Below are 16,209 nucleotides of genomic sequence, written 5' to 3'. Positions count from 1 at the left end.
TCCTTCATCTACCCAAATTGTTATGAGTGATGAAAATGTCAAAAGGACAAGTGGCAATAAAGAGGAATAAGAAGACAGTAGAATAATTTACCAAGAAATTATGGTGTTAAATGAAGAGTTTTAAAGTCCTCTATTCATTGCCATCAGACCAATACAAAAATCTGAATGTATGTGTGACTGAGCTCATCACAACAATACAGGATGGTGAAATGCAGGTGAAAGGAACACATTCTTTAAAAGTCTGCAAGGAAGTAACCTAACACAGTCCCATCAAAAATTGCATTAATAATGGCTAACACTAATTGAGGGCTAATACCTACCTACTAGGTACTGTATTAAGTGCTTTATATGTGTCAACTGATTTCACTGACAAATAACGTAACTGAGAAATACTGTCCAAAATATATGTAACCAACATAAACATGATAATGTTTCCAGAAATACTTTAACTGAACTAAAGAAAGTAAAAAATGTGTAGTTTGGAAGTTATAACCGAGCAAATGGTGTTCATGACTTTTGTTTTCTCATCACAATGTAGTTAAAGTTGAGTATATTTTCAAAGTAAGAGGTGAGTGTGGTACCTGTCTCTGGGGGTGGGACGTGGACAATGGTGCTGCTGTAACTGCACTGGCTTATGCCCGACCCCAAGCTCAGCATCGCCGTGGACAGGATCTGTGGAGCTCCTCCTGTGTCTACGGACTGTCCATTTGTTGGCATTTCTGATTTAGGTATGGCTGGGATTTGCAAACCAGCTGGTGGTGTAAGAGAAACCGACAGTGAAAAGAAACATTCCAACGAGAAATTTATATAAAAGACCCAGTTTACAGAAGTTTGTAACTGAGAAATTAAACCTTACTGGCCATAAAGAGGTAATATGAAACCAGAATTTTATGCTTACAACAAAATAAATGTAAGACATTAAAGAGAAACAAGAAGGATGTATTTACAGTTCTTTGAATTTAACTCTGAGGGGCATTCTTGTTACCTTGTAAGGTTTGGACATCATCTGCCTTGTGGTTCTGTCTGTCTTCTTCTGAGGAGGAAGAAGTTGTATTTGTACAGGAGATACACTTTCTTTTCAAAGCTGGAATGTTGTAGCTCTTCAGGTATCTGTAACAACATAATCAGGCCACACATTCTTACCTGTTCCCTAACTGTGCCATTTCCCATCTCTTTGCTTTTCTCATGCCACTTGTGTTTGGGATACTTTCTACTTTCCTCTTTGATAAAGTCTTCCCTGACCATCCCAACCTCAATCGCTGGATTCTAACATTTCTTTTACTGTGGTCTTGAATTAACCTTCATATCTTATACCACGGGTGTCCAATCTTTTGGCTTTCCTGGGCCACACTGGAAGAATAATAATTGTCTTGGGCCACACATAAAATACACTAATACTAATCATAACTGATGAACTAAAAAAAAAAATCACACAAAAAAAATCTCATGTTTTAAGAAAGTTTACATACTTGTGTTGGGCTGCATTCAAAGCCATCCTGTGCCACAAGCAGCCTGTGGGCCATGGGTTGGACAAGCTTGCCTTACACCATTTAATTTTGACAAAATTAGGTCTTGTCTTCTGAACTATACCACAGTTCCTTCAAAGAAGGGATGCATCTTCTAGCTTTTTGTGCCTTCTGCAATGTTCAGCGTATGTGTTAGGCACGCCATAAACATCTACTGATTTATAATGAAAAACCAAGTCAGAGCAGCTATTAAAAATTCTATGAAGTCTCCATAGTGACAGTGTATGCTTCTGGAACAGACTTACATGGTATCCAAACTTGCGGTCTCATACCTGATGACACTGTCGATACAGTTGATCTGTTGATAGGATGGGCTGTGCTCATCGTTCCTCAAATCCTCACAGGGCTCAGTGTACACACTATTATTTTTCAGTGTTTGGTGGAAGGAAGTAAAGGTCTTACATTCACCTGAAACAGAATAAAGGAATGTGCAACTAAAAGTACCCAGCATGTAATTAAGAACATATACTTTCTTACCAAAATTAAATCATGGCACTTTATCATGTATATATCAATAGAATATTATGCAGCTATTAAAAATGAGTGCAGATCTAAAATGCACTAATAGATATCCACAACAAATAATGTGAATAAAATAAGGTGCACAGCACATTACACATAGGATGGCTACAATTGTATTTAGAAAAATAAGGAATGAAACAAAAATTTCCAACAAAGATTATCAAGGAATGAAACCATAGGTTTAAGGTTGATGGGGAACTTTCCAGTGTTAAGCTGATGCTGCCTGTACAATTGATCAACCCTGGCAATCACTAAGGGTGGAATGTGGGAAGACCTGCGCGTCTTACGTGATGCTGTGTGAAGTACACGGCATCTCCCACGTGGAGCCTGTGTCCAATAGAACTTCCTGTGATGACTGATGGATTATTTGTGCTGACTAGTACTGTATGTGCTAACGTACCTATTAAGCACTTGGAATATGGCTAGAGCAACTGAGAAACTAAATGTTAATTGTATTACCTTTAATTGTATTGAATTTGAATTTAAATTGCCAAATGTGGCAAGTGGACATCATTGTAGATGTAGGTGCAGGGAGGAGAAAAAACCTCCAGGCTTCAGCACTAAAAACTTCCTATAAAGGACATTGAGCCAATAAAGGAGACTGAAAAAGGGCAGCTGGAAAGATAACAGAAAATCCTGCAAGGTTCGGCCTCACAGTGACCAAGAATGAAAACTTTCTCAAGGAAGGAGTAACCAATTATGTCATGTACTACTGAGAAGTTTTGTAGAAGTGTTAGACACTGGTCATTTTTAGCTGGCTTGGAAGAGGCTTCTCTATTTTCAGAGGGTATTATGGAAAAATGACTGTATTACCTTTCACTCATTAATGATTTTTACCTTTTAATTTTGAAATAATTTGACTTGAAGAGTTGCAAAAATAGTACAATAGAGTTCCTATATGCCCATCACCCAGCTTCCACTAATGTTACCATGGTCTACAACCATAATAAAATGACCCGAACTAGGAAATGAACAGTGGTACCATTCTACTAACTGGAAAACAGACCTTCTTTGGATTTTATCAGTTTACCACTCAATGTTGTTTTTCCGTTCAGGGTCAGAACTTTAGTGGGATGGCCTTCGATTTGAGTTTCTCTGATGTCTTCTCATGATTAGATCGAGGTTATGCATTTGGGGAAAGAACGCGGTGGAGGTGCAGTGTCCTTCCTCGTGCATCATCCCAGGGTACATGATGTCAGTATGTTTTGTTACCTTGTTCATTGGTTAACATGGTGTCTCTCAGGTTTGTCCTGTGTAAAGTTACTATTTTACAATGTAATAAACAAATAATATGTTTTGGAGGAATACTTTGAGATCACGCAAGTATTCTGTTTCTTTTAAACTTCTCAAAGTTTAAGTTCCCCATTAACCTTTCACCTCTAGTTTCATTCCTTGATAATCTTTGCCTGAACCATCTGTTTTATTCTTTATTTATTTGGTATAGTATACTGACCCGTGTCTATCCATCCCTCTGTATATTAAACAAAAGGGGCATGAGTCCACACTGAAACTGTTCTCGCCAATCCAGCACCATGGAGTTCCTTCCCTTCCACTTTGTGTGGCTTTCCTCTGATAGTGAAGAGTCTGGTTACCATTATCTATAGCGGCTTCCACAATTTGTTCAACCCTAGTATAAAGTCGCTTTAGAATTGCTAACCCGTACTCTGGTGGGAAACGAATACACCAACTTGAGTATAGTGTTTGTGCACATTCATAATTTTGTATTTAGCCCTAGGAGATCCAGTTGAAGCACTGTTTTCCAAAGCTACTGAACTCCGTTCTATCCCACCCCTTCCGTGTGTTTAGGCCTGTCATCTGTAATGCAGTTGGACTCAGTTGTCAACGCCTGCATCTCATCTTGGGTTCTCTCTGCATTTTGGGGTGAGATGGAGTGCACAAATCTGTGGGTTTTGGCAAATGCACGGAAAGGTGTGTATCCATCACCACAGTAACCAAAAGAACATTTTGATGACTTAAAAATGTTCTTACAGCTGTCCCTCTGTAGTCACCTCCTCCTCTACCCAATCATAGTAAATACTGATCTGTTTTCCAGAGCTACAGCATTCCAGAAAGAACACTTTTCCAGAATGGAATTGTACAACATGTAACCTTTTGGTTCTGCCTTATTTCACTTAACGAAACGTATTTAAGATTTATATATACAATGGTCTGTGAATCAAGTTCATTTCTCTTCACCGTTAAGTAGCATTTCACTGTGTGGATGTACATAGCTTATCCATTCTCCTGCTGAATGACATTTGGGTTTCTATGTTTGGAGAGTAACAGTGTAATAAATATTCACGTACAAGTTTTTGCGTGAACTTAAGTTTCTATTTCAGTTGGGTACATCACTAGGAATAGAATTGCTAAGTTACAGTGGTAAGAGTATGTCTAACTTTATGGGAAATGTCAAACTTTCCCAAAGTGGCTGTACAATTTGGCATTACCTCCAACAATAGGTGAGTGCTCCGGTCACTCTGTGTCCTTGCCAACACTTGGTACTGTTTTTTAAAAAAACCTTAACCATTCTCACAAATGTGTGGTGTTATCTCATATGGTTTACATTTTCTTCGTCTAATGACTTAGGTTCAGCATCTTTTCATATGCTATTTGCTGTTTATGTATCTTCTTTGGAAAAATGTTTCTAATTGGGTTGTCTTCTTGAGTTTTGAGCGTTCTTTATGTACACTGGATATAACTTCATTATTGTATATATCATTTGCAACTATTTTGTCTTTTCATTGTCTTATCAGTGTCTTTCAGAAAAGATTGGGTGCGTTCAGGGTGGTATGGCCATAGTTATCAGCTCTTTCAAAAAGGAGAAGTTTTAAATTTTGATAAAGTCCAACCTGTCCTTCCTTTCTTTTCTTTTGTTCAGTATGGCTAAAGACTTATTAATTTTATTACCCTTTAACTTAGTTTCTCTTCAATTCCATTGATATCTGGTCTTTATTATTTCCTTCTTATTGCTTACTTGAGATAAAATTTGTTCTTTTTAAGGAGGAAGCTTAGATTACTGAGTCGAGACCATTCTTTTTTCCATATAAACACTCAATGCTGTAAATTTCCCTTTAAGCAGTGTTTTAGGTATATCCCACATATTTTATGTTCTCTTTTCATTTTGTTCAATTTTTTTTTTTTTTTTTTTTTGAGACGGAGTTTTGCTCTGTCGCCCAGGCTGGAGTGCAGTGGCAGAATCTTGGCTCACTGCAAGTTCCGCCTCCTAGGTTCACTCAATTCTTCTGCCTCAGCCTCCTGAGTAGCTGGGACTACAGGCGTGTGCCACCACACCTGGCTAATTTCTTTTTTTTTTTTTTTTTTTGTATTTTTAGTAGAGACAGAGTTTCACCATGTTAGCCAGGATGGTCTCGATTTCCTTACCTCGTGATCTGCCCACCTCGGCCCCCCAAAGTACTGGGATTACAGGCGTGAGCCACCACGCCCGGCCCAAAATGTTTTTATTTCCCTTGAAACTTCCTCTCTGACCTGTGGATTATTTGCAAGTATGAAGTTATTTCATTTCTGAACATTTGAGGATTTTCTAGATACCTCTGTTACTGATTTCTAGTTTAATCCATTGTGGTTAGAGAATAAACAGCTCTGATATTAGATACACAAACATGTAAGACTGTTCTGTCTTACATTAAGGAATCAACTCCTTTATCTGTTATACAGTCTCTCTTTCTAACTTTGCTAACATTCCTTGTTCTGAAGTTCACTTTGTGTAATAATACAGCTTCCCACTTTCTTTTGTGTTACCATGGTATATCTTTTCTACTCTTTTGCTTTTAACCTATGTTTATCTTCACAATGGGTTCTTGTAGATAGTATGTAGCTAGATTTTTTCATCCAATTTGACAATTTCAGTCATGTAAATTAGTGTACTGAGATTAATATTGAATATGAATAATTGAATTGAATATGATTCATATCATATTCAGTACATTCAGTGATTGTTGATGTTGCTGGATTAAAATATGCCAGCCACTAGCTGTTTTCTATTTGTTCCATTTGCTATTTATTTTTAAGTGTATTTTTAGAGATGAGGTATGGCTACGTTGCCCAGGCTGGACTCGAACTCCTGGGCTCAAGTGATCCTCTCACCTCAGTGTTCTTAGTAGCTGGCACATGGCACCACTCCCAGCTTCAGTCCATTTGGTTTCTGACCACCATTTTGGGTTAAGTGTCTTAAATTCCATTTTACTTCCTCTATTAACTTATTATTTATACTTAAAAAATATTTTCGAATTGTTTTCCTAAAGTTTCCAATATATATTCTTGAGTACTTAGTGTCTACCTCCAAATTATAAAATACTGTTTCAAATACAGTGTAAGGACCTAATAACAGTATATTCCCAATACCTTCCTCCCACTGTCTGTAGTATTGTTGTCACAAAGATTACTTTTATATATGCTATAAATCCAGTTTGCTGGTTTTGCTTTAGTCCATTATCTTTATGAGTAATTTTAAAAATTAAAAAATAGAATTTCTTTTATCTTCATTTATTCCCTTTCCAGTGCTTTTCACTTCTTTGTGTAGATCCAAGTTTTTGGTCTGGTATCATAATCTTTCTGTCTTAAGAAATTCCTTTAGCATTTCTTACGGAATAAGTGTGCTGGAAATAAATTCCCATGATTTTTGTTTGAGAAAATCTTTATATCACCTTTATTTTCTTAAAGATCGTTTTCACTAGGTATAGAATTCTGTGCTGACAGTTTTTCTGGTTGAGGATGCTACTCTATTGTCTTTTTAGTGTGCATGGTTTCTGAAGAAATGTCTGTTATAATTCTTATCTTTGTTTCTCTGTATGTAATCTGTCTTTTTTCTCTGCTTTCAAGATTTTCTTTTTTCCATCAGTTTGAATATGATATGCCCAAGTGTTTTTTGTTCTGTATTTAACTTACTTGATGGTCTTTGGCTCAGCAGAAAATTCCTGACTGTTATTTCTTCAAATATTTCTTCTGAGATTCCAATTACACCTATGTTGGATAGTTTGAGGCTGTCTCCAAATTCTTAGAATGCTCTATTCTGTTTGCTTCATTCTTCTTTCTCTGTTTCAGCTTGAATAATGATTCTTTTCCAGGCTGTGTTGAGTGCTATCAAATGCGTTCCTCATCTCCGGCATTGATGTTACAGATGTTACATTTCCATTTGAGGGTTTCTTTCATGCCCATCTCTATGCTGTGATTACCCACCCAGTCCTGCATGGTGCCCACTTTGTCCACTAGCCTTTAATACATCATTTATAATTATTTTACGTTCCCTGTCAGATAGTTCCAACTTCTGTGTCCTCTCTGAGTCTTGTTCTGATGATGGTTTTGTCTTTTGGGAGGTTTCTTTTCTCCCTTCTTGCCCATCATATGCTACATAATTTCTTGTTGAGAACTGCGTAACTTCTGTAGGACACAGAGACTGGGCATGCCTTTCCTTCTTTTAGACCTCTGAATTAATCTATTTTTTAGGCCAGGTTTGAGTATTGTAATGGTTTTACAGCGTGTACAACAGCTTTCAGATTCCTCTAGTTATACTTCTTGCCTCAGCTAGTGGCTGGTTTGGTGGATAATTTTTTTGTTTTTTCTCAATATCTGCTTCACTTTCAGCTTTTGGTCTTTCCTTGGCATTGTGCCTTGGAGAGGGTCTGTCTTTTGCAAGTTACTTGACTCAGGCTGTCAGTGCACTGGAATCCAGTGCTGCATCTTGCTCCTCCCTGCAAATATGTTTCTCTCCTTAGATTTTAGGCCTGCTGGCTGCTCTGTAACCTCAGCACTCTGAAGTCAAGAAAGGTCTTGAACTTGCCTTTCATCTAGATTTTTCTGTTAAGTTTGGGGTGATGCTGTTTCTGGCTCTCTACATCCCTGAGCAGAAACTGGAAGCAATCTCACTCTGAACCTGTTCAACTTATGGGTCATCTTCTCTCACTCAGACATTACATCACCCTAGACATGGACACTTACTTTTCCCAGATTTCTTCAATGATGTCTCTTGCATTTGGCCTCTGTACATGTAGCTGAAGGGGCTTTACATATCCCTGTTATTCCTTGCCCTCCCATATTAACTCATACTAACTTTTAAAATCTCTCTTTAAAGCATTATTTGCTCTTATGTTGTAAGAAAGGTAAATATAAATTTTAAACTTAAGTTCCTATAACACATGTAAACAATGATCATGCTTAACTAAGCATTTTCCTTTTCACTGGTATATATCTCTAGTCAATTTCTAACATTTATATTATAACATTTTTAAGTTGCATCCTCATGTCTCTCAAGCAAAGAGTATAAAGGTTTCTGTAGCTCTTTAAACTTGTAGGTCTCCAAATGTTAATAAAATCAAGATCTCCCAGAAACATTGGTTCTCCAAAGCTGTGCCAAATGGCAAGAGATCTTTCTTCTCCAAAGTCACATCCTGTGTGTGCTATTAGAGCCAAATGTAAGAATCTATCTAAGGAGTGGGAACATTTCAGTTTCAAAAGTAGCTGCGTAAGCACACGGAGTTACCTGCAGCTTCAATTTTTTTTTTTTTTTTTTTTTTTTTTGAGACAGAGTCTCGCTCTGTCGCCCAGGCTGGAGTGCAGTGGCACGATCTCGGCTCACTGCAAGCTCCACCTCCCGGGTTCACGCCATTCTCCTGCCTCAGCCTCCCGGGTAGCTGGGACTACAGGCGCCTGCCACCACGCCCAGCTAATTTTTTGTATTTTTAGTAGAGACGGGGTTTCACCATGTTAGCCAGGATGGTCTCGATCTCCTGACCTCGTGATCCGCCCCCCTCGGCCTCCCAAAGTGCTGAGATTACAGGCGTGAGCCACTGCGCCTGGCCACCTGCAGCTTCAATTTTATAAAAAGTCAATGATGGAATATTGCTGTCTACTTAAAGATATAGCCTTCAAAAAAAAAAAAAATAGTACCGATGGCATTACAAGATCCATGGTAGATGATAAGAAATTGAATAATGCAGCAAGTGAGAAAGGAAGCTATACCGAGATAAGGACAGAGGTCAGTGTGTGAAACTGTGATACTACCATGAGATCCTAGGCCCAGGCAGCTGTGAGCAGGACTAGCAGGACCAGACAATGAGAAAAACATTTTGACACTTTAGCTTTAAAAACTTCCTAAAAGAATTCTCTCTGCTAGGACATGGAATAATAATCTATATAGTGAAAATTGTATTTAAGATAAATTCTTTTGCAGAGGAGAAATGTGGGGGTTTCAAGGGACAATAAAAAAAGCAGCTGTTATTCCTATCTTGTGCCCTTACATGTAACAGCAGAAGAAACCAATGGAATGCTCAACTTCCTATCGAGGTGAAAAGAAAAAAAAATGAAAGAACAGGACTTGCTCTACCTGGGGAGTCCTATGGGCTCTACTATGGTTTGAATGTGTGTGTCCCCCATGATTCCTATGTTGCAACTTAAAACCCAATGTGACAATGAACAGCCACAGCCTTTAGGAAGTGACAAAGTCATGAGGACTCTGTTCTCATGAATGGGATTTGCAACCTTTCAAAAGGGCTAGAAGGAACTAGCTAAGTCTCTTTCTGCCTTTCTGTCCCTTGTGCCATGTGAGGACGCAGCATTTGTCCCCTTCAAGGAAGTGATGTTCTCTGAGAAGCACAGACCTGGCCCTCACTAGACACTGAACCTGCCGGTGCCCTGATCTTGGACTTCCTCACCTCCAAAACTTTAAGAAATAGGTTTCTGTTCTTTATCCATTATCTAGTCACAGGTATTTTGTTACAGCAGTACAAACTAAGAAGGTTCCCAGTGATGTCACCTATGGGAGCAGCAGTTTGACTTTTTGTGGTGTAAATCATGTCAAGTCCTGAAGCATATAGCTGTTATCATTATTGACCTTAGAAATTTCACCCCACTGTGTAAAACATCTGCATTTGAAAATGATAGAGGTTAATAACATTTAGTGACCAAGATCCATCACAACTTCCAAATTATATTAACATTCAGGAAGAAAAATGAAGGGAAAGTTAGCTAAATTTAAATGTCAATCTAATTTGATTTCTATATTATTGAACTTCCCCTATGCCATACAATGCAACTAGGTTAACTTTTCAATATGATGCCAGTTTTACTAGTGATCCAGCTCTTTTTGAGTGCTCCTTACCTTGTATTTGAGAAAAGTAAATACATGTCAAGAAAAGAGCCAAAGTTTTTCACTGAATTTAGGTCACAAAGATTTTGTTTGAAATGACAGAAAGGGATTTTCATTTTAATATACTTCATTATTTAAAATGCATTCTAAAATCCACTCTTTTTGTTTAAAGAGATGCCCATGTAGGGAGGGAAATCTATAATTTGTTGGTATTTACAGAAAAGTTAATTCTTCAGTAAAAGTGAACTGCAACTATTACAAATACATTCTAATACCATTTCCTTTCAGAACAGTATTTGCTGCTGCCATTATTATTACTACTATTACTATTACTATTGCTATCTAGGCAAATCAAGAAATATGAAAAGCAGCAACACAGGGTCATGACTTTATGCTCACGAATCACATACGTGACATCTATGCAGAGAGTGACAGCCCATGGGAGGAGATCCTTGGGGCTGCCGGCTGACTCACCACCACCATTCACTGACTCACCACCACCATTCGCTGACTCACCACCACCATTCGGTTCTGTGCGTGTCCCCGTCACTGGCTTGAATGATGATTTGGTCATTGATTCGATGTAGAGCTGCTGACCCAGATTCTTAATTTTGTTCACACTGGCATAGACCTGCTGCAAGGTCATCTTAGGGAAAGGAATGATAAAATATGTTTCAAAAATTATAAAAATGTCCACTAAAAGATACATAAAGAAAATACACTTAGCTTCTGTTTCTTTGAAGCTATAATGACTGAAGCACAGTAATCACTTTAATTCAGTTTCCTGCACCATGCCATAGTATACTGGTACCAACAAATTCTAAATAAATCTGTTCACAATATGCTGATTTTTAGAACGCATATAATTAATTCAAATATCACTTTCCAAAGGTGGTATTTTCTTTTTACAGACTTTTTTTTTCCAAACCAAAATGGATGAAAATATCTGTTATCAGATGAGGTCTTCAAGTCAGGAATATATACTAAGATGTCACCACATGCAGAACCGAGGTAGTACAGAAAACACGGTAAGAATGTGACATAAGCCCATGCACCTGCTCCGCCTTCGTCTCCTCCACGCAGTGCCCGCTGGCCTCACTGGAGGAGGCGATGCTGACAAGCTGCTCCTGTGACCCGCTGCTCCCCAGGCTCCCGTAGCCGCTGGACACACTCACGTGAACTGGCTGGAAGGACAAAGAGGAACAAGTCCAGAATTGCTGGATGTTAAAATGCAGCCACCTCAGAGCTCACCTAGAATCATGTAAAAATTAAGATGACAATTCCTGAAATCCTAAATTACGTGTGTGCAGGTTGGTTCTTTTAATGCTGACACTGACACAAAAGGCACTCCTCTGTCATTTCGGTAATTCTCAAGGGCAAGGTCTTATGTTCTAGTCTAGGTAGGTATTTCCAGGACGACACATTGTTAAAAAGCCACAGTATAATTAATTTTTTAAAACAGGAAAATAAACTCTAGTTCTTTATGCCCAGTTTAGAATAGAGAGAACAAACTAAATATATATTATACTTTTTCCAAGAATGTGGCAGGTGTTTCATGCACCCTAGAGATTTTATGGGAGACATTCTGAAAACCACCGAGGACAGTTACTCTACGTGACACCATTAGTTCTATTTACCACTTATTCATTGAATCTCTTGTAGAAAACACCTTTGGTTATTTCAACACATACATTTTCCCACTTTTACCTTACAATAGTTAAGAGAAACTGAGACCTACCATCCCTCTCTTCCCATCTTTAAAACTGAAATTATTTAAAAAATCCTGACGCCAAAACCCAAAGGCTGAGCACGCTGGTGCCTCTGGAATGCAATAATTCTCTCAGTCACATGGTTTGCTGTCTTACAATGGGTTCTTACAAAAATATTTTGTGTAACACAGAATAAGGAACAAAGGATAAAATTTAATTTAAAAACGAAAAGAGAAAGACAAAAATTTACGAAATGTAGAGGGCAAAGATTTGTCTCCCTTTACAGTTTATTTTTGTGAAGTGACTTTACTGAGCATTAAAACAAAACACAATTCAGGGAATTTTGCATTTTTAAAAATCTCACCTTACCTGTAAGAGAAGTTTGTAAATTTGTTCTTGTAATTCTGTTATGTCTTTGTCATTATTGTTCATCTTTTTAATTTTGGTAGCAAAAACATCCTCATTTAGTGGGCTCCTAGAAAATGCCCAGTGAGAGACTGAGTCAAACAATTTAAATGAAGTCGAAAATGATTTTTAATAGACTATTCCAGGAATAGATCTATGCTTTTACAAAACAATTCTTTGACTCCAAAGAGAAAATATGAGGCTAGAATTCTATTCATGAAGGTACAGAAAATAATAAGAAACAAATGAGACATTAACAGGCCCCTTAAGTTTCTCTAAAGCACTCATCTTTCTGTAATGGTTTCAGTGCTATATATGTACAAATTTAAAATCAGGGACAAGTAACCTCCTCAGCTACTAAAATACCTTCAGCAAATAACTGGTTTCAAAATTTGACAGTAACTGAGTAACTTACTGTAAGAATTTTAAAGACCCCAAGTTTTCCAAACATTTAATGTTTACTGCACCTAACACTTAAGCTATCTAATTAAGACGGTTCTGCAACCCACCCTAGTGGTGAAAATGTAGCTATTACAATACCTTCAGTCTTATACTCAAATTTTAGAGCATCTTCAATCTATGACCTGAATACAGTGAATGGCACACATGCCAACAGAGAGGATCACAAAGAAGGGAAGGAACTGATGTTTACTTGGACGTTCTATGTGACAGGCACTGTACTATTTTTTTTTTTTTTTTTTTTGAGACGGAGTCTTGCTCTGTCACCCAGGCTGGAGTGCAGTGGCATAACCTTGGCTCACTGCAATCTTTGCCACCCAGGTTCAGGAGATCCTCCTGCCTCAGCCTCTCGAGTAGCTGGGATTACAGGCGCACACCACCATGCCCAGCTAATTTTTGTATTTTTAGTAGAGATGGGGTTTCGCCACGTTGGCCAGGCTGGTCTTGAACTCCTGACCTCAAGTGATCCACCCACCTCGGCCTCCCAAAGTGCTGGCATTACAGGAGTGTGCCACCGCACCCAGCCTGTACTAGTTTTTATAACACACAAGAATACCTAACATTTTGAAAATCCTTATTATTCCAAGTGCTTTACACGTATTTTCTCCTTCACCTGATTAAATACCTTTTCCAGGTGGCCTGGCAGGTAAGGGGGAAGCAGGTGTTCACGAAGGGACCAGAGTCTGGGCTCCAGAGTCCACCCTGTGTGCCACCACACTGTACTGCCTGTGGGTACCTTGGTAAAGCAAGTCCCATTCATGAGGCATACTGAATCAGCTGCATCAGCTCACGGAGTTCTCACAACAACCCAGAAAGTAGGAATTATCCCCGATACACAAAGTCAGGGGATGAGATAGTCTGAGGAACTGGCCCAAGTTCACATAACCGAGAAGCAGCAGTTAGGATTTGAATCCGCCTATGTCTGACCCCCAAGCCTGGGCTGTCCTTTTTCCATTATGCCAGCCTGCCGTTTCTCAACTGATACATGCAGTCAGTTACCTAAAAACTGAAACAGCTTCCCAAAGGCAGAAATTGTCAAGAAAATCATAGGATGCTGACAGTGTCATAAAAGCAGTCAGGAATATCTCCACGTGTAGGGACTATTCACTCACCCTGCACATTCCCATCACAGTGGAACAGCTGTACCAATTGCCTTTCTCTCCCTTAGCATCTAGCCTGTATCTAGATGAATATCTATCTGCATGGCGTCAGGTACACCATATGTCTGTGGCAAGCAGTACCTGAATATATAACCTTATTTCACAACCTGACACACTATACGTTTTATGTAACTGTCTCTCCCTATATGCCACTGCCAGGTTAAGCGCCACGGGGTGAGGTATTTTGTCTATTTTGTTCACTCCTGGATCTTCAGTACCTAGAACAGTGTCTGGTCCATAGCAGGCACTCACTACATATTTGCTAAAGGAACAAATACATTATTGATTGATCTGGGAATAAAAGTACACCTGGTTCCTAATATAAACACGTTGTGAGCTTGAAAACCTTTCAGAGGTATTTGGAATTTGTTTTTTGAGTGAAATGGAAATAGAACAGATTGGTTTATGAGATTTACATATTCCTAGTTGTGAAAATTTCTACAAAACTAAATTGTGTATATATGTGTATGTTTGTGTGTATGTAATATATATATAATATATATATATATATTTTTTTAAGAGACAGGGTCTTGCTCTGTTGCCCAGCCTGGAGTGCAGTGGTGCAATTCTGGCTCACTACTGCCTTGAACACCTGGACTCAAGCAACCCTCTTGCCTCAGCCTCCTAAGTAGCTGGGACTACAGGTATGTACCACCATGCCCAACTAATTTTTACTTTTAAATTTTTTGTAGAGATGGGGTCTTACTATGTTGCCCAGGCCAGTCTTGAACTCCTGGCCTCAAGTGATCCTCCTGTCTCAGCCTCCCAAAGTGCTGGGATTATAAACTTGAGACACTAAAATGTATTTTAAATCAGTAATTATGTAATGCAAAACTGATTAATCTGTAGGCAATAAGGAGACAGCCTTCATGAAATAGCAACAAAAATGCCATGAAGTATTTATTATGTTGCTGTGTATGTGAAGCAGGAGTAAGAGAGAAAACTTGGCTGCAGTCTCCACTTTCACTCCTCCTGAAGTGATCCCTGGGAAGGCTACTCTAGTTTACTGAGTAGGGATTTTACCTGTAAAATGAGAGCTGAGGACACCTGACCTGCCTGCCGGCAGTGCTGCTGGGAAGGACTGAGAGAGATACAGGCAGGGTCCCTTGCTGAACAGTCTCGCAGCCCCCTTCCCATTTCAACTGTCACACTTACCAAACTCTACTTATACATGACAGTGCCATTTTTATTTACTGTCTCTCCCATTACAGTGTGGGTTTCCTGATGGTAAAGAGAACGTTTTGATTACCATCACATTCTCAAGGCCCGGCACCCTGTCTTACACAGAGCTTTATACTTTATAAATATAATGAATAATTATTTTATGAGCAAGATTAATACCTACTAGACCTTAAATCCCTTCCCTCACATAATCTTTGTCATTAAGATGTAAATACTGGTGTAATTTTTTAAAATACTGAAAACATTCTGAATATTCATTATATGTTGGGTAATTTCACATATATTTCATCAAAGAACTGAAAAGAGAGCTTCAGAAATCTAGGCCGTATCTTTAACCCTGACTGGGGCAGGGGAACACAGACCATCAATGAGCCCCAGATGGAAGCCTCATGAAGGCATCTTACTGGCTGCGGTTCCCTACATTCATGCCAAGCAACCATCGGACTTCATGTTCATTTCCCAATAGGTTTCCATACTTGGGGGGTATGGGGTGGGGAGAAGGGACAAAGTCCTTTCTGAGCAATACAAATGGTAATTACTTGGCAGCTGTATTTCTTAATAATCAAATTCGTTTTCTAGCACAAATCAGTCTCATGAGTTAGGGCGGCCAGGAGCCCATTTCTTCCATTAAGTTCTAGACGTGCTCTGCGGAGAGGCCAAACCCTGGAGTAGAAAGAGGTAAGAGCAACCTTGAGACCTCTTCTCACCATGGCTCTGCATCATTTCTACTGTAATATTAACAGGTGATCAAATACGTCTTACTGGTAGACCTACTGTTCTCAGTTTCATGTTCATGTAGACAATGCTGTATAACAAGATACCAAAAAACGTAACTTCTCGATCTCAGCATGATACTGAAGTAAAATTTCCATGCTTAAAAAAGATAGACATCAAAGGGAAACCTAGAGCCAGGTCAAAAGGCCTAGAGTTCAATTAAAAATGGACCAAAGGGTTGGGAGTGATGGCTCACACCTGTAAGCCCAGCACTTTGGGAGGCCAAGGCGGGCGGATCATTTGAGGTCAGGAGTTCGAGACCAGCCTGGCCAACATGATGAAACCTGTCTCTATTAAAAATACAAAAAATGAGCTGGGTGTGGTGGCGTGTGCCTGTAATCCCAGCTACTGGAGAGGCTGAGGCAGGAGAA

General features: G+C 38.9%; 1 protein-coding gene across 9 annotated transcripts in view; it reads right to left on the bottom strand.

Annotated features, from left to right (window-relative positions):
- Window positions 1–16,209, bottom strand: part of PER3 (period circadian regulator 3) — a 61,940-nt gene that overhangs the window by 24,222 nt on the left and 21,509 nt on the right. For 6 of the 9 annotated variants that reach the window (XR_004028410.1, XM_030805244.1, XM_030805246.1 and 3 more), the window contains exons 11-16: window positions 12,228–12,333; window positions 11,205–11,333; window positions 10,645–10,795; window positions 1,799–1,934; window positions 986–1,110; window positions 582–752 (exon numbers count right to left, since the gene is read on the bottom strand). Coding sequence is in view for 8 of the 9 variants with exons in the window: in XM_030805244.1 (XP_030661104.1) it covers window positions 582–752; window positions 986–1,110; window positions 1,799–1,934; window positions 10,645–10,795; window positions 11,205–11,333; window positions 12,228–12,333 (818 nt within the window). In the remaining variant the exon portion in view is untranslated. The remainder of the gene's footprint in view (window positions 1–581; window positions 753–985; window positions 1,111–1,798; window positions 1,935–10,644; window positions 10,796–11,204; window positions 11,334–12,227; window positions 12,334–16,209) is intronic. The other 3 variants (XM_030805249.1, XM_030805250.1, XM_030805251.1) reach the window with 1 other exon arrangement.

Source organism: Nomascus leucogenys, chromosome 24 (assembly GCF_006542625.1).
Source record: "Nomascus leucogenys isolate Asia chromosome 24, Asia_NLE_v1, whole genome shotgun sequence".
NCBI lineage: Eukaryota > Metazoa > Chordata > Mammalia > Primates > Hylobatidae > Nomascus > Nomascus leucogenys.
Note: the sequence above shows the minus strand (reverse complement) of the source record. Positions and strands in the feature narration are given on the sequence as shown.